This window comes from Falco naumanni, chromosome W, assembly GCF_017639655.2.
Source record: "Falco naumanni isolate bFalNau1 chromosome W, bFalNau1.pat, whole genome shotgun sequence".
NCBI lineage: Eukaryota > Metazoa > Chordata > Aves > Falconiformes > Falconidae > Falco > Falco naumanni.
Window position 1 is genome coordinate 10793086 of NC_054079.1, and position 25127 is coordinate 10818212.

Consider the following 25127-nt stretch of genomic DNA (forward strand, 5'->3'; position numbering starts at 1 on the left):
TTCCTGAATTCTCAAACAGGGAAAAATGCACCTTCTACTGTAATGTCAAATTAAGTGGATTTTTTAATATTAGATGAATTTTATTTCATCCTATAATTTTACCAATTTTGTAGTGACAATACAGGGCTGCCAAGTAGAAAAAAACAGCAAAACAAAAGACTAAGGCTAATCGGAATTTTTCCACAGCACACAGCCAAGAGGGAATCAATTCCTATGGGCATTATCTGGAGGATGTCACTAAAACTATAACCAACAAAGCAGCTAACATAAGCATTTTTATAGGCATTCTGAAAAGCGTGGGGTTTTTTGTTTTGTTTTGTTTATACTTTTAATCAGTTTGAAAATTAACCAACAAATAGTCTACTGTGTGGAATAAATGTTTTACAATTTTAAAAGGCTTGTGGAAACATAAGTATTTCTACCCATCTTGGTATAGCATTCATTGATCCTCCTACTGTCCAAACTCACTCTTGTAACAGCGTGGGGCTTGTTTTCCTCTGGTATTGTTATAATTCCAATAATATCCATTCCTATTTCTCCCAGATTCTTTAGCTACAAAAATCCTACAATAGCAAGGCTAAGGAAAAAAATGTTCTTTCCAACAGAAGAAAACCACTATCCTTATGACAACAAATAAGACAATACATACAGGCCAAGTTCTTTGTCTAGTGAAATTATTATTTGGCTATAATTTTTAAATTCAGTGCCAAACAATAGAAGAAATATTATGCCTAACTAAGTATTTTGAGAAACACCGCAACTTTGTGCATAATATTTGACACTGAGGAAAGGCATTGACCTACTCCACTCATATGTATTGTGCATACAGAGTCATAATTTTTTCTATTCAGTCAGGGAATCTCCAGCCACTTGTCATGGTCCACTCATTGGACTCATGATGGTTCGTTTACTATGATCTCGAAGTGCAAAAAATCAAGGCAACCACGCCAAGGGGTTATGCTTTGATCAAACAGCGCAACTTTATTGTTTGCCTGTAAAGCGGCATGCGATAGATAGAGTGATAGGAAGCGAAGAAAGGTAAAGTAAAAAGAAAGAAAAAGAAAAAGAGGATTATAGCTACCACCATGGGTCCAAGGCATCCCTATGGTCCCAGGTCCAGGCAGCGTCCCGCTGGTCGTTCCAATCATCGTGATCCTTGGTGGGGAAGATCTCCAAAGTTCGGTTGCTAAGGAGCCATCTTTTATACCAAGCAACACACCTTGCTCCTCCTCTGGCCCATGGATTGTTGCCAGTCTCCACCTTCTCGAGCAAGGTTACCATGCATGTCCAAAGAGGAGTGCCCGAGGTGTGGTTTGCCTTAGAGGCGGGTAGCTTCAGACCAAGAGGTGTGTTTTTGTATTATAATGAAGAAAGTTCACCTGAAGTTTAAGTTTTTCTGGTTCGCTGCTATGACAGTAGTTGTGATCCATCTTCTGGACAGCGGTTATGCGGGCTTATTGTAGTTGTTCCTTTCAGTCCCAGGTAACAGGGAACGGCATAGTACTCCTTGTACCATGCAGTTCTCCTTCCCAGGGTCTTTGCGTTTTGGTGTCCATGAGGACCACATTCCACCTCCAGGTCTCTGTTGGCAATGTTGAGACAATATCATTCTCTTTGGACTGACTCTTACACCACTGGATGCATTTTGGACAATGCAACTTACTCAGCTTCGTCTGATTAGGGGGGAAAAAAGCCTCAAATAAAACAAGGTATTTACTTATCTCTTATGCAAAATAACCCTCATTTATAATCCTAAACAAACATTTTCAAGAACTAAGTAATTTACCTGTTCCAGCATGTTGATCGTATCAAAGTTGACTACATCAAACAAACACCTTCATTGCTTTGTCATCTCAAACTGAACATAATAATGCCCCCTCTGAACTAACAGCAATACTCTCAATATCACCTATTAAAAAAAGTTAACATACTATTAAGACACAGGAAAGGGACATCCTTCACTTCAATATTCCACAGGGAAAAAACCTACAGAGGTCTAAACCGGTTTCTCTACCTTTTTTGACATACATATATATCTATATCTATATCTATATCTATATCTATATCTATATATCTAAAGAGAAGAAAGCTATCTCCTCAATCTGTGCAGTTCTGCTGAATCATATTTTGTTCAGACACAGTTTCTCTTATTACTGTAAATATCACACACTGCAATAAGGATTTTAAGAACCCCTTTTAGTCTATTTAAACAATTTTTATATTGCTTATCAATACGCCCTTTCCTCTGCACTTAGTTTTCAAAAAATTGTAAATACCACCTCTGGACATAATAACTTTCCATTACTGAACTTCTACAATGAAAACTTCTTTGCATATATAAAAATACATCTCTGACAATGAGATACAATGTGTGTGTGGAAAATACAGTACATGCTACATGTGTAATGACATCTCTGTGCATGTAACTGCATTCATACATTGAAGGACATGGTAGCTTTTCAAGATAAACATGGTCAAATTCAAGGACTAAACAGAATAAGAAGAAAAATAATGATTTTTTTTTCATAAAGGTGCATCTAGCTTCTGTTGTCCCTTAATTACCCTTGAATAGCTTACTCCCACTTTAGTCAAGAATATGCTAGAATTTGTGCAAACATAATAAAAGGAGTTTCCACCGTGGCTTTGTGCTCAGACCTCTAGATTCTTGGTAGACTAAAGCCACTCAAACTCTGCTTTCACCCATACAGATGCTGCCTGTTATAAATACCTGACCCACTAAAGGCCGGTTTGGAATTCTTTATTGTGAGGCAAAGTCAAAGAGCAAAAACCACAGTGCTGGGCGCATGACTCTAGTCAGAGGCGTGTCAAACGAGTTCAAATATGATCTACTTATACCGTCAAGGTTGCATCAGCCATATACATAATCATTATTTTCTCATAACTATTTACAATATTCCTTGAAATGATTTAAATAACTCTACCCCCGTTGCGCTTGCGCCTTTTGGTCGTTGGGGTCCACCAGTGGTTGTGCAGGGATGAAGTCAGATGTCTTCCTCATGGTGAATTTTTGACCCAAGGAGGACAGCTTGTTATCTGTCCAGCACAGCACTTGGAGAAAAGCCAATATCTGTTTGTTTGTTTCTTACACTGCCTTTTAAAGCAACTATTACCTTGGCTTTCTGAATATATACAAAGAATTTAATCACAACATTTTTTAAGGTACTTCCAGAAAACAGAAGATCAACTACATCACATTTTCTTCCAAAAACAAATGTATCCCTGTTGTTAAGAGATTCAAGGTCCTACTCAAGTATCATAACTTAAATTCTAAGTATTGGTATCTACCTATTTCAGTTTTCAACTGGCCCACCTAAACTAATCTGTTTTTCTGGTTTTGTCTGATTTTTACATCCTAACTGCTAATACCTGTGCAATAGCATTTGTTACTGAACTGGCAGGCTTGCATCTGTTGAACAGTGGTAAACTCACATTTGCATTACAATCATACCCACAGAGTTGGGTTGCTGAACATATCAATACCATATGTCAAAATACAGCCTAGAATCTTTTCCTACTCCCCCAGCTTAGGGCAGCGATCTGGAAGACAGTTAATTCCATGGCTATAAGCAGCACCACTTCAGCAATACAAATGCTGCAAAACAGTGCCTCTTAGCCCAAGGGTGTCTTCCTGAGGAAATATGGTGTCCCTGGCCTATAATTCTGCTCAGTAACCAACTGCATCCAAGAAACACACACCACCACCCCCAGCTCCACAGAAAGCTCAGTCATTTTATGTATGAAACACCACTTCAGGCAACAAATTTCCACCTGAACATGAACATGCCCACCCGTACACCCTCCCTTCCCCTCCGCCTCAGGGAGTGGGAAACAGTGCAAAGGTGCTCCAGCTGCCAGGCACCCTCGCCCTGGGACTGCTCCCATTCCTGGTGGGGCTTGCAACCCCAACATGAACCCAACGCTCAGGACTCGGCCCAAGGCAGCACCACAGACGCCTCACAGACCCATGACTTAGAGAAGAGGCAGGTGGGTGAAGACTCCACTCTTCCTGTTACCTCTCCTCTTTTTTGCCTGCAGCACAGCTAGTGAGCATGGAGTGAACGCAGACCAGACGGGGACGTGGGCCAGGCTGAACTGAGCGGAACTGCTATGATAATGGGTGGGACAAGAGCAGGGGCAGTCATGGACCTCTTCTCCTCGGTGCCCTGAGTGTTGCTGCCAGCCCTAGGGGAGCTCCCAGGTTTTGGCGACTGAGTGGAGCAGCTCCTTGCTCATGGAGGGGGGGCTTGTGGCCATTAGGCCTGTGGGGATGCTGGGGCTGGAGTGGGCTGGCCCCTGCGGCTATGTCCGCTTGTTCCTGTGTGGGAAAAGGATAGACTCAGCCCTAGCGTACAAGTCATAATTTCCCTTCCTATGTTGCTGGCTGTAGTTCTGGGGTTTATATTAGGGGGAATGGGAGCTCCCTGTCTAACCTTTTTTTGTGATGTTATTTGTATTTTGATTTTATTACTCTCCTTCCTAAGGTGAACTCCCGGTTTTCAGTCTTTTTTTTCCTATTGGTTTTCCCAGTGTTACCATGTATTATAGTTTGTTTTAGCTTTGCAACTATATTGTTACCATGCATTATTGTTTGTTTCAGTATAATCACTATGGAGAGATTGCTAACCAACCTTAGTTGTGTAATTTCATGCCAAAAGGAAAAGAGTCATCTAAAACTTGTGGTCGCTGAGGAGACTGTTGTATAGGTAACTAGTGAAACAAACATAGACTCTCTATATAAGGGAAGTAAATTGAGGTTCAATGTTTGGTCAGCTGTAACTATAGGGTCGACTATTTGAGACTCCTTTGAAGACTCTAAAATACCTGTAAGGAGCATGTGCAATGTTTAATTAACATAGTGCTGCCTATTGAATGAATATTTATGATTTCCCCCAGAGGTGTAATGCATAAACATATGTGTGGACTATATTATTTTGCTTGAATGAAACATACAGCATGCACGTTAGGTGGAGCAATCCCCCGTGCATCCAGCGCTGCAATGAAGGAATGCCTGATTCTTTATGCTACACTGGTGTTAAGTTAAGGAGTTTCTTATTCCAAATTTCAGTGACACCAGGGCTGCTGTTACTTTCTCATCTCTGAATTTCTTCCAGTAGTTGATCAGTTTGTATAGGTTGATATGAGACACTTCCCATAAAGCTTACCTATTCCCTTGTCTAATATAGAGCTCTATTCAATTTCGTGGTCTCTTCTGGTTCTGACAAATACAATGTGCCATTTGTACACTTCTTGTTGATATTACTTATCCATGAGTGAAAAGTGAGAACTTTATAGAAATTCTGAAACCATGAAAGAAAAACATTTTTCCCCTTAGGAGGATTTTTTAAAATTTATTATTCTTTTGCAAACTAAACTTGCAATTGTATTATTGGGAGTGGGGGATAAGGGGATGGGACTTTTTGTTCCACCCTAAAACACCTTTCCAATTTCTGGAGTTTATATTTTTGGTTTGGGTTTTTTTTGTTTTTTGTTTTTGATTAGGTGCTCAGCTCTGTTGCTGAGCTTTTTTTGCCAATTATCTGTTCAGGCCTTTTTGTTTGTAGTCTTGCCAGTTTTTGGTCTGAGGAAAAAAAGTACATTGCATCTCAAGACTGCTTAGTTTCTTTATTAGCATTCTGTGGGGGACTTTGCTGGAGGCATTTCAGAAGTCTTAAATTATGTGAACTAGTTCTCTTTTATGTTATGAAGACATTCCAAGACTCTTAAGATAATGATTTTCCTTTGCAAAAACTGTGCTTGTCAGACCTTATCAGATCATGGTAATCCAGACTTTCTAGTGTTCTTTTTTTAATTATTGATGCAACAAATTTGCCAGGAAGGCTTAGTAGAAGTATTGCTACTTTTCAGTTCTCTAGAATAGTTCCAGTGTTCAGTGAGACATTCTGATATTTTTTTCCTTAGCTGCTCTACTATGGCATACTTGAACTTTGAAAAGACTAGTTGAATATTTCACTCCTTTTAAATTATTTGTTTGTTCAACATATTTTTATCTGATGCCTCATTTTTGTTCTGAAAATGAACAAAAGATTTACTTAGGAATTCACGCATCATTAAGAAAGCAGAGGTGTATTTTTCTTTAGATATGTATCTTTTTTAACGTCTCCTTGCAATCTCTACCTATTTGGTGGGCTTAGTGATCCATTTAATTATTTTTAAAGGCTTCCTGCATCTTGCACAGTTAGGGAATTTCTGTTGATTGTTTTACTGTAAAAAAAAAAAAAATTCCCTTTGAGTGCCATTTTTACCCTTCTGTTTTTTTCCCCTCTTAATTGCTGTTGCCATTTATGCATCTCTATAGATTTAACTAGGATTACATTTCTGAATTTGTATTTGTTTGTATTTGACCCAACAGTTTCTCAAACTTTTTAATTCAACCTGTGATGGTATTCTCTTAGCTGTCCTTGATAACAAAGAAAGTAAAAACTTTTTGCAGTAAATTGATAACAAGGAAAGTAGAAGCTCATTGCAGTAAAAAAACATTTTAAGTTCTGTAACTGTGAGCAAATAGATAACTGAATAGCCAGAGAGCTTAAGAAAAGCAGCTATTGGGATGAGAAGCAGCTATTGGGATGTGCACCAGCCTTAACCAGTTTTGTGGTCTAGCAACAGTGAAAATGAATAGAGAGCATGCACAAGGAAGTAGAGGTGAAAAGTTCAAGATGAGAAAGACATATGGCCTTCATCCCTATTGACCACCAGGAGGTTGAGGACAACCACCCAAAAGAGATTGTGCATGAGTAATAGAGACTGTTATGCAAGATGTAAATAATTTGCATAAGCACCGCTTGTTCTAGAAAATGTATTGAATATTAATGCAACTGTATGCATATAAAGAAGTAACTTGAGAGCCAGAGCGTGAGCTAGGAGGAACTATCCCCCTTGTGCCCAGTGCTGAATAAACAAATACCTGCTCCACAGTTTCCTGACTGTTGAGTTTCTTTGGGAAGCAGCTTTTCTCAGCTTCATCCTGGTGCCCTCTTTACTTGGTTGCCTGCATATTGTTATTTGTTTTTCTAGTAACCTCCAGGACACTTGAATTTGGAGTCTTTGATTAACAAATGGAAGTTATCATAAGGAGAAATATATTAGGACATTTATTAGAAGACAGATTAGAAGTAACTATGCTTAAGAACTATGCATATATATGGAAGTAAAGCATGGCTTTGTAGATGTGTATTCTCTCATTGTTCCTTTAATAAAATTGTCAGAAAATAAAAAACAAAAGTATAGATGATTAGAGCAGTTTTGAAAATTTAGGACTTTGTAATTCAATAGAAAAAGTTATCAGTGTCTTCAAATTTTACTATAATAATATGGTTAGCTGGTCTTACTGAATGATTGGGCACTATCTAGAAATATAGACTTAACTGAAAACTTAGGATTCAAAGTGATTGTTCTGTTACATATTTGACCTAAAGCAGCAGGTATGATTCAGTAAATCATTAATATTTATTGTAGATCTACATGGTAACTGTTCTATTTGCTTGTTAATAGGCTGAAAAATTACCAGAAATCATCAATTTGTCCTGTAGATACCAAGATACTACAGTTTGTCCTGTAGATACCAAGGAAGAACTCTTGGATGAATGTGAGAGTATATGGAAGCAGATGGAAGAGGTATGCAAATCATGAGTGTTGGACTAGATTTATTGTAAACTTTTCTCAGCTTTTTTTTGTTTGTCTCTCCATCCTTCACTGCATGCTTACCTCACCCCCTCCAAAGAAACCACCACCACCAAAAAAAAAAAAGGTAGAAGTGGTGGCAAGGGTGAAGAATGCCTTGCAGTGTCAAACTGTTTACAGTGTGCTGATGTTATGATTTATTTAAGTAGAATATGTTAAAACTACAGAAAATATAAACAATTTACTTGTGTTTTGGTAGTACCAGCAAACTGAGACTTGAGATCCTTTTCTCTTTAGCCTCATGCAAGATGAGATTCAACTGCTGTTCACAAGTACTTTGGATCTTAAAGGAGAGAGAATGGGAAGTGAAAGATGATGCTCTTAGTATACATGCATGCAAGTTGACAGTTACATTCTCAAGAATAAAATTGATCTCTCTCAATATATGGTCCAATATGCTAGTAATAACAACATTTTATAGTGAGTTTTTTATTTACAAGAATCCCAGGAAAGATAAGCTTTTGCTGTTACACATAAATTTAACACTTGTTTATGTTGTTAAGAAATCGGCACAATGTGTATCTTAATATTGAACAAGTGGTAGGGAATCCTGTATCTAGGTTTCTGAAGTGTTGTAATAAGTTATTAGCAGAAGTTTTTGTTTGGCACCACTTCAGAGGATGTAAACTTTCTTGGAAATTTTCAGATTAGAAGGGAAGTTAGAATGTTTATTATTTTGAATTTAATTGAAAATCTTTGAAATCTTGTATCTAGTTTCCAGCATCCCCAAAACAATACAGGAAATGATAATGTGTGTTATTTTTGGAAGTTGATAAAAGCAGTAGGATTTTTATTACTTTGATTGTTGGATGCAAGCATGTTTCAGCAAAAAGTTTAAAGAACTAATAGCCATTGAATTAGCTCCTCAGGTTATATGGTTTATGATGTAATGTTCCAATAACTGTGTCAGTATTAGCAATTTTTATTGGAGAAATCCTATATTGTGTTCAGTTCCAAAGTACTGCTTAGGAGTTTTATTGCTTAGTAGAATGCATTTTGCCCTGTTGTGTGGCAGGATAAATTGCTGAAAGTTATAAAACAAGAAAGAGTTTAGCAGGTGTCTCCTGCTGAAGCCTTGGATATCTATGGTGGCCTGAATTTCAGACTTTATATACTTCCCATTGCAGTCAATGGGAGCTGATGTAGAGCACTCCTAAAAATCAGACCATTTTTGAAGTGTATGGTATGTTGCCCTGCTAAAGGAGTTGAAACAGAAAATGTGTATTATACTGTGATTGCTCTGTTTGGAAAGCCAGAATGGTAGCACCAAGTGTGTGAACTTGACAGCAGCTTCTCCATTCAGCCTTTGTCATTGTCCATGACTCTGCCCAGTTTCTCATGCTCTTCATCTGTTCAGTGTCTTTCCCCATATCAACTTTACCCTAATAACTAATATAACCTAAACCTAATAACCTAAAACCAAGGTTTTTTCCTTGCCATTGACCTTGTCACTAATGTTCACTCCTTAATCACTTCAAGATAGCAGTCTTCAAATGTATTCTATGTGGTTTTATGCTTTAAGGTTGAGGACTGATTCTAGTCTACAATGTAATAGTATGCTTACTGAACAGCATATTTTGCTGGGAATATATAGGGTATGAGAGAGAGACATCTGATAGATGTATTTGTTGTATGCCTTTGTCTGTTGAAAAGACTGTCCTTGATTTAAAGTATCTGAATGGTAATGTTAATTTAGTTGTAAGGTTTTTGTCCAGTTACTGAAATATCCAGAACATTTCATACATCCTTTTTTATCAAGTTTAAAGGATCAAGGAACGAGCTGATAGTATTGTCAAGAATAGTGCTCCAGTATTATGAAGGAGATGATACCACCTGTTTTGGTGATTGACTGGATAACAAGCAGAAATGAATTCTAAATAAAATATAAGAATAAATGCAGTTTATTATATTACAGTATAAAGGAAAATAGCATGCAATATGATAAAAGGAAATAGTACTAGTTATTATGCAAAATATGATAAAAGAGCAATAGAAGCAAAGCATCAGATTGTTACTGCAAAGTGTCACAGAGACTAAGAAAAGGATACATCACCAATCACCACCTTAACATCATCCAGGCCCACACTTTGGCTGGGAAGCCCTGTTGCAGCCTGTGCCAGGAGTCTCTCTGTAACTGGGAAAATTCCTTCATAGCGCATCTACCTGTAGGTGAGGCTTCTGGCGAGTCCTGGAGCTTGCTCACCTTTATACTCAGCAAAAAACAAAAATAGCTTACACACCTAGTGTATGCAAAGTTTTAAGTTTAGGCTAAGTGCAGGTGTGCACTGTCACATGATTCATAAGTTTCACACATGCTAGGAACATTAACCAGATGCCCAAGCATAGTGGAGATACTGTCATGACACAGCTGCACACAATATTTATTGTCTGGGTGGTCCTGATCATGTGTTGCTTGTTCAGGGGGCTCAAGACAAACACCACCTGCTCATTAAAGTTGTCCTTGAGCTCCCTGAGCTCCCTGTCCAAGTTAAGTGATCCCTAATTAAAGACAAAGGCTTTTTCATAAGTAGTAATCAATTTAATAAATTTTCACCACACTGCCTGATTTGGAAAATAAGAAATGTTTGTCTGGTGATTATTTCTTTTTGTTTTGTGTTCTTTTCCTTTATTTTAAAAGGTTATCTTTGGAAGATGCACTTTACAAAGTTGAGTAGTGAAAAGCAAAACTTAAGTTTTCAGTTCTCGATATTTTTATTATGAGAACATGGCTGATGATTCTTGGCACATTTTTCTCTCTTTTTTTTTTTTTTTTAATTGATGAAAAAGCCAAATACAATCTGCAGTGCCTTTTACGGAATGCTTCACCATACCAACAGTACCTTTTGTATTTAAATGAGTGCTTAATTTCTTATCAGATTACTTGTAATATGATATCTATATGTAATATAATGTATTTGAAGAAAAATTATAAATGCAGTCCCCAATTTCAGGAAGTGGAATAGTAATAATTAATATATCGTTTCTCCAGTTCATAGGACAATATTAAAGTAAGTACATTTTTTAACAGTTGTTTAGTTTGGGGTTTTCTTCATCAACTTTCCTGAACTGATGTTTTGTCTGATTGCTTCTATATTTTCAGTGATTACAGTATGCTAGAACAGTAGTTCAAAAGGATTTTTGTTGAGTCCACAGATGTGATTTTGACAGAAGATATATTTGACTACTGATATTTTTTGGAAGACAATCTTTGGTTTAGTGATCACACATACCAGTCACAGTCCATTTAACCTTAAATGTGTATCAACCATGCATCTAAGGAGGAGTGTGGATGTGAAGTATTGTCATTGCTTTTAGTGGCTCATCTTCAGTTGTGGTAATTGTCTAATATTGCAGAGGAAATTAAGGGAAAAATTTCAACTCTACTTCTGATTTCCCCCTTTAAAAAAAAAAAAAAAAAAAACCAAACATTTCTTGATCCTTGCAAGTGGCTTTTTGAATCCTTTAAAGAAATAAGTGGTCTTTTGTGATAGATGCTCTTTTGTTTTGTGTAAACTTAATAATTTGATTTCTATCCCATTCTGTCTCATTTTACTCCAGTGCAACTTGGCACAATTCAGGATGCTTCTTTTCTTGTTATACAGCTTTCCTTGTTAATGATACCAGTGAAAGCTTTAACAGCAGAGTATAATCAATGGCAAAAAAAGAAGTGCTGAAAGTAACCACTTACATGTAAGGTATACTTGTATAAACTTCTGCAAAGTCCCATTCATCTAGGCATCTTAAACTGTGTATATATTGAATGTCTGCTATTTTGTATTATTATGCTGTAACTATTTAAATATTTCCCACAATAGCATGTATGTTTCATTTCTGTATCCTTTTAGCACTTTCCATTCTAAATTCACTTAGAACTAAAGTGAACTATACTATAACTTAATATTATGATTCTGGACAAATAAATGCATAATTGGTATCACCATTCATCAGTCAGAAAAGAACTGTTAGCACATCTCCTAAAATGTTTTGCCCTAAATAAAAGTTCATTATGCTGTTACCCTCCTTCAGTTTTTTTCCTTTCTGTGCTTGTTTCTTCTCCTTCTATTTGTACTTCCTTTTTAAGACAGAGCTACTTTGTCAAAGAATGTTGTCTTCATTTCGTCTTTTAAGAAGCTGATATATTTTCTATCTTTGCAAGTACTGCTAATAAGCTAACAATAATTTACTCAGACATATTTTAACCATACTTCCTTTGAATTTTTGTATATCATTATTAATACTTCACAGAAATGCTTATATTATGATGTACTAGCTGAAACTTTGAAATAAACCTTTTAGCAGTAAGCCCATTACACTCTAATAAAAATCTAGTTTGGATTTAACAAGGGTCAAGATTTCAGGTAAGAAAAAGTAGTAAAAGATGCTTCAGTTTATTTTAACAGCACAGGAGTCCAGATCGCTTATTGATCCCAAGAAGCACAAACCACTGAGACAAGTGGTAGCTTTTATAGTTGTTAGGAATTATCAGTATAAATTCCTTAGTTCTTAAAAGTGCCTTCTGTACATAAGCATCAGTGCTAACTGATTTCACTCTTGTTGCAAGGCTGATGTGGCTAGACACTGAAAACAGAACCATTCGGAATCTAAATGTGAGTAATTTGGTCTTTCATTTGTGGAGACTCCTAAAACAGTTTACACTGCATTATCATTAGTATTCTGGTAGAATTTATATTTTGTTTCCTGTTAAGGACCCGTTGGTACCTTTCAACCCAGTAAAAATTATTTTTAAATGGATACATTGACTCATTTGAATAGTTTTATGCCAGAAGAAGCATGGTTTTTTTAGCATTTCTAAAATGACAAAATGTGTTGTAGACAGCAAATGGTGAATTCCAATACTTTGTCATTTGGGCAAACTGAAATGCATTTTCAGAAGAACATTAAAGTCACTTCAGTTTCTTTCCAAGTTCATATACTTGCTGCATATCATGATCAAGCTAGAAAAAAAATATTCTTCTTTCTTATAAATATTGTTGCTCTATTAAATAAATTCATAGTTCATGTGCTCTGTAAGCCTGTCTCTAAGAATGGTCAGCCTCAAATGCTTCTTAGAGGTATGTAGACCAAGTGTATGACATTGATTGAATTTGGAAAATACTTGTTCTTGGTTGCTGTTCATGAATAAGTTGCTGGCTTAAAGTAAATGAATTGAAACCACAGGTTTTATCTGGGTAATAATACCTGAAGATGTTAGGTTTCTTTACTAAAATATGTAATTACTTTAAACTTTGAGCTATTTGCTTAATAATATTCTTGGGATGATCTATTTTTATTGGCTTGCTGAGTTGCTTTGCTCAACCATTCTTACTTGTTCCCAGGTCATAAGATTTATTATTAGAAATCTTAGAGCATTTCTCTAGTACAAAATTATGTGTATTATAATGCAAATAATATTTTGCAATCAAAGCTTTGGCTTTTTGGCTACCTTTCTGAGGGAAGGAAAAAGAAGTTGCTGCTAAGAATTTGAATAGAGTTATAGTGCTTGTATAAAATTGAAGAGTCTACTGTGCTTACATCTTCTGTGTCCATCTTTCTACCTATTGTTTGTTTTGAAGGAGAAATTACTTAGTTGAAAATGTCTGAATCATAGAATCATTTAGGTTGGAAAAGACCCTTAAAATCATCAAGTCCAACTGTAAACCTAAAACTGCCAAGTCCACCACTAAACCATGTCCCTAAGTGCCATGTCTGCATGTCTAATTACTTCCAGGGATGGTGACTCAGCCACTTCCTGGGCAGCCTGTTCCAATGCTTGACAATCCTTTCAGTGAAGAAATTTTTCACAATATTAAATCATTCTTTTCTAGTCAGAAGGGGAGAATCTGAATTACTAAGAAGGCTAAATGCAAGTTTGCAATGCTGAAATAGACACTAATGAATGAACCTTAAATGAACCTAAATAGGAATAGCAGAAATACTAATTTCATAAATTTACTAATAGAGCATGAATGTCAGACTGTCTTATTAGTTTTGTTTCTGATTTTAGTAATGGCCAGTTCATTTCTTATAAGTGCGGGCCTGTCAGCATTTCAATTTTAAACCTTATTTGCAGAGGTTATAACTTGGCAGTTCTACATTTCTTTGGGCAAAATATTAGTACACAGACCTGAATCCACAATGCAAATTTTATTTTTACAAAGCTTTTAATTGCTCTTTCTCAATTTCTGGTACTATTTATTTACCTCTAGAGCTGCTAAATTGGCTAATTTAAAACTTTTTAACAAGCATTTGACTCGTAAAATTAGAATTTAACTTTTACCTCTGCAAAATTAGGAAGTGGAAGCAACCATATCTTAAACTGTATAAAACAGTTTAACTCTGCATGATTTCTGGGTTTTTTTGCAAAATATCAGTATTATGCCAAATTATTATTATTTTAATAGGAGTTTCTATATAAACATGTGCATAGTAGTTGCTTTTACATTCCTAGCATCTGGTACTATTTTGCTTAGTAACTGTACTATATATCACTAGGAAATTCTGTTTGTGACATTTGATTTTTACAAGTGTAGTGATTCCTACCTGAAAAAGCTTTAACTGCTTTTTTTAAAAGCAGCTGCCATAAATGCATTGACTTATGATATGTGCTGTCCCTTCACTAAATAAGGGTTAGTGATTTCTTTCCTGGGAAGATGTGGCTTCCTATTCTGATACACAATCTGCAATACTATTGAATGGGAATCACATACTCAGGATAAGGTATTTAACACTAAAGTGTTAGAAACTGGTAGTGGAAAATGAGAATTCCGGATAGTGAGGGGTCATGATAATCACAGGGGGTGGGGGGAAGAGTTGTATGGGTTTCTTTAAATATGCCAGTGAATCTGAACAAAAACACACCAATGAATTTTATCATGTGTATGTAGTATATTTGTGTCATTAAAATTTTGCTCTAATAATAGTACAGACTGCTACCTCCCACAGCTCTTAAACATAAGCTTAATTTGGGAGGACTCAATTTTTTTTGGTCAAGATTTAGAGACAGTAATTCTCTAAGTAAAAGGGATTTTATTGTGACATGTAATTTAATGTATTTTGAACTCAGTAGTTTCGCTGATTTTCATCTCTGAACAAACACTGCTTTTAAAACTACTAATCTCAAAATTTGTGTAATATGAAGCTATAAATACTATAACAATATACTTTATCAAACAAAATACTTTATAAAGTTATGAAATCAACTGCACTGTATTTAGGAGACATTTAATGCTTTTATGAGAAGGTTAAGGTTTTTCCCTTTTGTTAAAGGAAAACCTTTTACTGAAGTAATTATTTTTGTTAAAATTGGAGATTTGAAGCCCAAGCTTGGACAAAAAATATCCCCATCGCATTAAGATTTAAATCTCTTAGAGTAGCTTTCATTTCTCCTGTTAAAAGAGAGGCTCAAATGCTTCACTTTTTCCAAAAGTTATACATTTATCCAGATGCTGCAAGTTGACATGGAATTAAGAATTGCTTGGAGTCCATTAAAGGCTATTAAATATAGCAACTCACTTTTTATTCAGAAAATCCATGAGCTGTAAATCACTGTGTTTTGCAGAAGCATTCTGGGGAAATGTTACCACATCTTTGAATAGTACCATATTTTCCCTCAAGTACTGCTGTTGCTCAGGGTTGGAGTTAGGATATTGGCCTTGCTGGGCCTTTCGTCTCCCTATGTGTTGTTGTTCTTGTGAACAGTAAGGATCATGCCTTGCTTTGTAAGTTCTTTAAATCTGATAGGTTTTACAATCCTGATCAAACAGTTGGAAGGCTGTTTTACAAGGAATTGGAAGACTGGAGGAATTTGATTGCCCATGTTGGTAATGTTGATGGAATCCCTTCCACTGAAAAATCAGGCTTGCTTATCTTGAAGTATAACTGCACTTCACATTTCAATATTATGTACCGGAACTATTTCAGGTACAAAAAAATAACGCAGAAGTATTAACACCACACTTTTTTCAGTCTAATTTAATTTGCTGAAAAGTAACAGTAGATTAGCTCAGCAGGACACCACAAAATGTGGTTAAACTGCTGCTGATAGCCAAGCTAGTTTTTAGAAGCTATGCAAATTTCTCTCTAGCCAGGCTGATTTTCAGTATAAAGAAGTCCGCATCATACAATGCAAAAAAAAAAAAAGAAGAAAAAAAATTCATTTTATTTTTCAGTAATTTCTACCAATCCAGATGTACTGGTAGCATTAGGAAAAGAAGAGCTAATTCTTTTTGTTAAGAGATGATAAACTTTTGTTAAAAAAATGAAAAAAGTATATACAATTGCTATATTTTCCTATGACTACTCCTGTGGTGGACTACTGCTAAGATACTGTGTATGTTTCCTCAGGCATTATTGTTTTTATGTTTTTCTTGCCTTGTATTATAATTACTAAAATTTCCTAGTTGTAATGAATGTGGGGTTTTTTAAACAAAAAAAAAACTTTATTATTTCATTTCATACTTTTATATAAAATACCATAACATTATATGTTACACAGAGGAGTCTGTATTCTTAGATGTAGAGTTCTGTGGAAATCTGCAAATATTTTGTTGAGTTTTCCCAGATTCTGCAAACTGTAGGTTAATTATTGCTTTTTTTATAGTTACAGAAAGTAAAGAATTATCTTGAAATGGTGCTTTCAACAGTTCAGTCAAAGAATAAAAAAAAAAAAAAAAAAAAAAAAAAAAAAAAAAAAAAGAAGACTACCTGAAAAGGCAATACAATAATTTGGACGTATGAATGCTGTAAGCTTTTTTTTTTACCACACCTTGTTTTTTTTCACTGTCCAGGAAAACTCTATTGTGCCATTTCCTACATTTCATGTTTCAAAGAGAACAGCAGTGGCATGAGAAACAAGAGCAGATACTAAATGCTCTTATCAGAATTGAAGAAGATATGAAAAAACAAGTTGTATGTTTTCTGAAAAATGGTATTTCTAGAATGTTGAGGTTTTTTATATTGAAGAATTTAAATATCAACAAGAGCAACTGAGCATACTAACTTAAAAACATACTACTTGTTTTGTTAAATAAATTAAACAATAACTCAGTAATGCTGTATTTGGTCTGGCTGATCCCAGTAGCAGCCCTCATAGTGCTGTGCTTTGTATTGGTAGCCAGAAAGGTGTTGATACCACACCAGTGCTTTGGCTACTGCTGAGCAGTGCTCCCACAGCATCAAGGCTGTCTCTGCAACATCCCTCCCCCTCACCAGTAGGCCGGGAGTGGGCAAGATCTTGGGAGGGAACATAGTCAGGACAGCTGACCCAAAGTGACCAATGAGACATTCCATACCATATGATGTCTGCTCAGATATAAAAGCTAAGAGAAAGGAGGAGGAAGGGAGGACATTTGTTATTTATGATATTTGTCTTTCAGAGCAACCACCACCTGTACTGAAGCCCTGCTTCTTGGGAAGTGGCTGAACATTGCCTGCTGATGGGAAGTAGGGAATAACATCTTTTGTTTTCCTTTGCTTCTGCATGTGCGACATTTGCTATTCCTTCATTAAACTGCCTTTATCTTGACCCACAAGGTTTTTTTCCATCTTACTCCCCCCTCCCCCTCCCCTTTCAGCTAAGGAGGGGAGTGATAGAGCAGCTTGGTGGGCACATGGTGTCCAGCCAAGGTCAACCCACCACATGCATATTTCAAACATGGAAAATATTGCTACAATCTGCTTATATCCTGTGATTCAAGATGTTGAACTTATAACAATAGAAAATAAGGGATTTTTTTTACTTAAGAAGCACTTTTTAATTATTTTCTTGAATTTAATTTTCTATTGCTGTCTTTTTACTATTACTTTGGATACCAGAGCATTTCAAGAACTGAAAAATAAAATGTTGAAACTAACGACATCTAAGGAAGAACTCTTGCATGCTTTGGATGAATTCCTAGAACATTTTCCCCTTCCACAGAATGGTGGGAGTGCTAAAAAGAAAAAGGTAAGACTTTCTTGATAACTATTAAATATGGAATGTTCAAATTTTATTTAATTACACATAATATATTTTTAAAGTCACTAACACAGAATCATCAGTTGTATTTTGAAATAACCATAGTTCTTACAGCTGATACTTTGTTTAATTGATATTTTTCAAGTTGGCCTATATTATTTAAGGCTGTTCCCAGCTGGGTATTTTCTTTTTTAACATATATATACTTTACCAAATAAGGTGCATAGCAATATATTGTGTTTCTTACTGAACTGCAATCTGTGCCAAATTTGGAGATGATGAGGGCTTCACTGCAAATTATTCCACTTTTTTTTTTAATGGACTAGGCAAGTGGATCCATATTTTCGTTGGCAAAGCAAATTTTAATTGTCTAACAATTTTTTGGAACAATAATAAGGACAAGCTTTTATAATTACAGTGTAATTTAGAATTTTAACTGCCAGTCTCTCTTCAGGCAAACTGGCCCAAAAATTATCTTAAAACTTTAGGGAAAATAGGCAGTTGGGGAGTATTTTGCATAATAAATTCAAAGTCTACTGTTACCATTTGAAAGAATAGTTACAAAATAGCTACAAAATAGATGGAGGTTGACTTGTATTTCAGACACTTTAGAACACAGAAATAAAAATAATTTCTTGAATCTGGTTCTCTGTTATTGCAGACAACCACATAATGTCTTTAATACCATAATTGAGCTCCATTTTAAAACTCATTATTTTTGTTACTACTGTTCCTATTGGAGTTTGTTCTAGTGCCTCAGTACTCTGGTTAGTAACTGTCTCCTAATTTCCAGTCTAAATTTATTTGTTTAACACAGTTTCATGTATTCTTACACCAGTACTGTCCTTAGAATAGCTCACTCTTGTATTTATTTCTCCTAATGTATTTATAGACAGCAATATTATCCTCTCTCTTTCTTTGTTTTGCTAACTGAACTAGCAAAGCTTTCTTGTTCTCCTTCTGTAAAATAGTTTTTCATTTCCCTGACTTATCCTGATAATGCCCATTTTCTATATTTGCTTCCATTTGGATTCATCTTTTTTATAACCTGGTAGAAACCAACATTATAAACAAAACTGCTAGCTCATAGTTGTCACTAAAGCAGCTAATTACACCCTTGTCTTTTTCTTCATGTTATTTCCAACTGATGAACCTTGAGCTTCTAATAATAATTTTAAAAGTCTTAGTTTTGCATAGAAGTACATATTTTGCATATAGAAATACCAAATGCAGTCTTTGAGGCATGATGTCCATCTTCAAAGTCATTCACATCTTATTCTATTCTATTTCAGTTCTTCTGCATATCAATGACTTCCAATTTCCTGCTATTACTAAATATGATCACCCCTACATTTTGTTCCATAATTAAGAAATTGAAGCTTCAGGGATTTAATTAAGTCTTCTTTCAATCACGTTTCCTGATTTCAGCCTGATATGTCATCTACCTGTTTGCTGGTTCTTATTCATCTTACAATTATTCTGGGACATGTGTCTTCAAACACTAATAGCTTTCCAGGTGCATTTTAAGTAGTTGTCCATTTTTCCCATATATATCATTATTATTTCCTTGAAAATATATTTCCTATAATGAGATACATCAGTCCATTTGCTCCATATGTGTGATGTCATTGAAAAATTCAGGCTGGAAGTGACCTCTGGAGATCTTCCAATCCAACCCCATCATCAAGGTAGTGCCAATTTCAAAGTTGGATCAAGTTGCTCATGATCATATCTAGTTGAGTTTTAAATATAAGAAACAGTTAATTCCTCTGTGTGTCTTGGAATTCTGTGGAAGATTTTACATAAAATCTTCTTCCCCAGAGCAAAATTCAACTGCTTGAATTTTCTCAGCCTATGTTATACTGACTGTCAGAACTTCTGATTAGTTACCCTGCCTTTGTTTCTTTTCTGTGCAATTTTCCTTATTAAAATCTAAAGAAAAAAATTATCACCCAAGGTGTTTGAGATTAATCTACCCTTCCCCTGATCACAGAAGCTTACCTTCTACCTTTTTTTTTTTTTTTACTTAAAAGTAAAATTTATTTTGATAAATAAAATTAAAACTAATAGAAGATAAGACCTTGCTAGGAAATTTATGCTCTTCATGAACTCTTAAACACAATTTACTTTCTGATCAGTCTTTTTCTTTCTTTCCATTCCTTTTAAATTCATAGTTTCTTCTATATGTTTTGACTCAGTTGGATCTCACTGGTTCAACTGCAGATCCTCCATAATCTGATTAACTGTGAGGGCAGGAGAGACAGCCATTTTCACCTATATTATTTTCTTTAATGTGTCAAAAATACATATTGTAGGCATTAACAATGAAATTTCCTGCTACATTGATGTGGAGGAACCTATTATTCACATCTATTATCAGCTTTGTTAAACACTCTGGAAGCATAGAACTCTTAACTCTGTATGTCAGTAATTTTGCTTTGCTTCATGGAAACTTCTTGTTCTATCAATAGCTTTGTGTGACCACAAATGTGCAGGGCTGAAGCCTTTAGGGCATGATTCCACAGCAGTGTGAATGGCTCCAAACCTAGCTGTTCTTGTTCCACCCTCCTTTCACCAGACACCTGCATCTGGGAGTGGGAGGGAAAACTGAATCACAGCAGCTCAGGTTAGCTTCTGTTGCCATGGCCCAGCACCTTTAGTATAGGTAGTGATTGAGGTAAGAATTATCTTGCATTTTAAATCATAGAATCATTTAGGCTGGAAAAGACCCTAAAGATTGAGTTCAACCATAAACCTAACACTAGCAAGTCCACCGCTAAACCATGTTGGTAAGTGCCACATCTACGCATCTTTTAGATACGTCCATGGATGGTGACTCAACCACTTCCCTGGGCAACCTGTTCCAATGCTTCACCACCCTTTCAGTAAAGAAACTTCTCCTAATATCCAATCCAAACCTCCCCTGGCACAACTTAAGGCCATTTCCTCTCATCCTATCACTTGTTACTTGGGAGAAGAGACTGACACACACCTCACTACAACCTCCTTTCAGGTAGTTGTAGAGAATGATAAAGTCTCCCCTCAGCCTCCTTTTCTCCAGACTAAACAACCCCAGTTCCCTCAGCCACTCCTCATAAGACTTGTTCTCTAGACCCTTCACCAGCTTCATTGTTCTTCTTTGGACACGCTCCAACACCTCAATGTCTGTCTTGTAGTGAGGGGCCCAAAACTGAACACAGTATTCGAGGTGCAGCCTCACCAATGCCAAGTAAAGGGGGCGATCACTTCCCTAGTCCTGCTGGCCACACTATTTCTGATACAAGCCAGGATGCTGTTGGCCGCCTTGGCCACCTGGGCACACTGCTAATTCCTATTCAGCCAGCTGTCAACCAGCACTCCCAGGTCCTTTTCTGCCAGGCAACTTTCCAGCCACTCTTCCCCAAGCCTGTAGCATCGCATGGGGTTCTTGTGACCCACTGCAGGACCCGGCACTGAGCCTTGTTGATCTTCATACAATTGGCCTTGGTCCATCAATCCAGCCTGTCCAGATCCCTCTGCAGAGCCTTCCTACCCTCAAGCAGATCAACACACCCACTCAACTTGGTGTCATCTTCAAACTTACTGAGGGGTACATTTAATCCCCTCATCCAGATCATCAATGAAGATATTAAACAAAATTGGCCCCAATACTGAGATTAAAAAGTATCTCAGATAAAAAGATAAGAAATATGAAAAGTCATTTGTTGAGCAATATTCTTTATGCAAATCTATTTCATGAAAGAAGTTGCCTTTCAGGTTAAATAAATGCTGAGTAGCCTGCTTAAAAGTGACTTTATAAGCATTAATTAGAGATGCTGTTATATTGGTGACACTTAAAATATGTAAGTAATACAATTTTATAAAACAGCATACACAGTGTATTCTAGACCTAGCAAATTATGTTTATTAGCCCTATAAGAGTGCAAACATCTTTACACTAATATCCTTAGGATTTTATTCTTTGTATATCACTTTTAGTAATTACTGAAGTCATAAACTAATTTCAACTTGGAAACATGAATATTCAACATACTACCTAAGTTAAAATAATATTTTGGGGCAGAGAAATGCAACAGCTGAGGCTACAAAGTATCTTCATGATTGCTTCAAGGAAGCTTTTGCAGCTCCTTAGTGTAGATTCTATTTCCTCAGCCTAGTATCAAGATAAAGGCACAAAGATATGCATTATTGAGCCCTAGCTCCATTATGGTTTGCAAGATTTCCATGGAGCAGGCAGTATATCCCCCTTTTTGAAGGTGAGAATATCAAGAACTGTGATGGAAAAAGGAGCCAGAATTTGCCTTTCATGAATTCTTCTTTATTGCCTGTATCCCTCTTCTGTTCTAGAAGTGGAGTTTGTGTAAGGTTCTGCACATCTGTTAATGTCTTAGGACTTAAGTCAGCCCACATTCAACAGCAGTGTTGAGTAAGCAGCCACCAGCCACCAATGCTGTATTATCTCCTTTATTTTGTTGAATTTGAAGTGGATGGGGAAAACTGATAAAATTGAAAAATAAAAGAAGCAGGTTCACCATGCAACAGCACAAGCAGTTTTGTTGGCATTATTGCCTAAGGAATCTATATCAATTTATAGGCAAATGGCTTGATTTGCTTGCTGCAAATGAAAACAAATAATTTTCTAATGGATTGCTGTACAAATGATATTTTATCAAGGAATAATTTTTCCCCTAGCTGATTCTGTTTCTTAAACTTGGCCATTTTTTTAAATTAAAGTCAAGGTAAGAGTAAACATATTCATTGGAAAATAATGAAAAAATATTAAGTCACTATGAACTGAAGTCTTGAGCTGTGTCAACTTTGCAGCCCATTGTAAACATTTTCTACAGTTCAAGAAAAACATTATTATTTTTCCTAGCAGATCATATTCACAGAATGTTTTGCACTGTACTGAATGTATAAATATGATGTACTTGGTTTTATTTAAATGTAAACCCAGGTAGATATACTATAATCACTTGATATTAATTTTAACATTTTTTTAATTATTAGTTACATTTAAAGTTTATGATATTGAACTGGTGGATGAATTATTAAAAATCTACCTTGTATTTGTGTCATGGCTGAATGTAAGTAAAAGTCTTCATCTGTTGCGTACTATGCAATGAAATAATTGTGTGATTATTTTTCTTTGTCAATTAAGACTTTTTTCCTATTTAGTATTGGTTTTCTGTTAATATGGCTGAGGGGTGGTTATACTTGCAGAACTCTTATGAAAAGCCAGCTGTACAACTGATAACACTGCATGAAATTTTAGAGGTAAGATGGCTTTGTTATGTAAAAATTTGAGAGATTTTCTAATAATCAGATCTGATCACAATATATTAATAAGATAAATAACAATATATGACATTCAGTTAAGATAGTTAAATGAAAAATAGAATGTTTAAGAATTTTATGTCAGATTTCTATTTTAATTCCTATCAAATTAGCCTCCCAATTTCTTACAAGAGACATGGCAATAATTTAGATAATTAAATCTTCGGTTTGAGCTGGAGAATGATTATCCTGTATTTCTTAATTTTATAATTATTTTAAAGAAGTTTTATGAACCTTAATGGATCATATTAGGGGAGACAAATGCTGTGCTTAATAAAAAACTGAAGTATTCCATTTCATGCTATATTTTGTACTGTTTCAATAAAGTATTTCTGAAATGTAATACAAAAACAGTTATTGAGGGACCAGTTAATGTGTAGTCTCTTGTATTAATTGGATTATCTTCTCATATGAGGAAATTAATGAATCTGATACATGTATTTCTAATCAATTTTATAAATATGCCCACATTGCTCAGTGTGTATTTTTAATGCGACGAGCGAGGGGAAGCAAGCAGCCGACTCAATGTGAGTGATAAAGCAAGCTTCGATTTATTACGGCGCGATTATGTCTTATATACAGTTCCAGTTAATTATGCCTACAAGTCATCTGCTGATTGGCTAAGCTCTAAAGGGTTACATGTTCATACGTCCTCCTACTTGCGGTTACAGCGGATAGCTAGCTACATATATTTTTTTCTCTCTTGTCTATGCAAATTCCTCAAAGTTATTTACAACATTAGGCACAAGGTCAGTGCCTTTCTCAGCTTCCTTATCAGCGTGCCTCAGCACAGCTGCAAGGCCTGCTTCAGCTAACTTACGCTAACTTTGTTTCACAAAGATCTTTAAGGGAGTCATGGCCGTGATCACACAGCCATTCTGCAACATTTTAATCATGGTGTAATTTATGATTTTTTAATTGCAAAGCATAATTTTGAAGGAGCATTAAAAATCTTTTCACTAGCATTGTACCTTCACTTTGAAGTGAAATTTCCTGTTCCTCCTCCATCCTCACTCTTTAGACAGTTCTAAGCATCTATGTGTAAGACCTCTTGGGGGGAAGGGGGGAATTTTTTTTCTGAGGGAAAACTTGATGAATAACAGCTTTCTGGTATTAGGACGCTATGATCCAGTCACTATGACATTGATGTACTTTAAAGCCCAGACACTGAATCTATACTTACAACATCATCAACATCATTTTATGTGCATCAAGTATCTCAGCATGCCTATTAATGCCAAATTAGGCAGAGCTTGAAAATAGATCAGAATTTAAAATAGCCCCATTTCCTATGGAAATAAGATTTTAAAGCTTTTTTAATGATTTATAATTGTTCTTCAAATTTTTAAAATAATATTAATCTCCTCAAAATGTGAACACATCCAAGTAATGTCTGATTTCCATTTGGAAGAACATACTATTTCCAGAAATTCAGACTTATTTTAATTATCTTGGCATAAACTGTGAATGTCCCTTATCTTTGTTTTATGGTTGTTTTTTTGTTGAGCAACTAGGTTCTAGCTTCAAGTGCCTGTTAAATTTCAAAACTGTTTTCTTAGCGTACAGATAATAGTTTCTTAGAGATAAATGCAAAGTAAACTTTGTATTATAATTATATTTATGATTTGCTGTTGTACACATGTAACTAATTCCCAGAATTACAACCAATGCATATGTTGCTAAATGTCTCCTCAATCCCCATGTGTTTACTTTTTAAATAATGAAAGTATACATTTTCAATAAAGCCACTTTGATAAGCTAGGTGTATATATTTATATTATTTTGGTATATCAGTACCTACTTCATTAAATTATAATAAGATACCACAGCAAGCAGTAAATTTTTTTCTTATGCAAATCTCAGAATTTTTATTATACTTTTATTCCAGTAATGAGCTGTCTTTATTTTTAAAAAATGTGGTAATTCTTTTATTTTTAAACAGTTTGAGGATTATTCCTGATTGAGAATTTGGTGAACTAGTTTAAGATTTGAAAGAATGTTTATAATACAAATGTATGTAAAGTTATAGCCATAAAGGCTATTTTGGAATATTGGATGTCAGAAAAGTAACTGTTCATCTTAAATAATGTATTTGGAGTAAATATACTTCTTT

At 35.5% G+C, this 25127-nt stretch overlaps 1 protein-coding gene across 1 annotated transcript; it reads left to right on the top strand.

The window, feature by feature from the left end:
* Positions 1 to 1104: 1104 nt before the first annotated feature.
* On the top strand, positions 1105 to 23500 carry LOC121080692 (centromere protein K-like). Its single transcript, XM_040578834.1, has 9 exons — positions 1105 to 1311; positions 7534 to 7656; positions 11244 to 11389; positions 12131 to 12138; positions 15891 to 15949; positions 16322 to 16397; positions 16544 to 16631; positions 17518 to 17665; positions 22901 to 23500. Exons 1-9 carry the CDS (start codon positions 1105 to 1107, stop codon positions 22982 to 22984), a joined length of 939 nt encoding a protein of 312 aa, XP_040434768.1. The 3' UTR covers positions 22985 to 23500.
* Positions 23501 to 25127: the final 1627 nt, after the last annotated feature.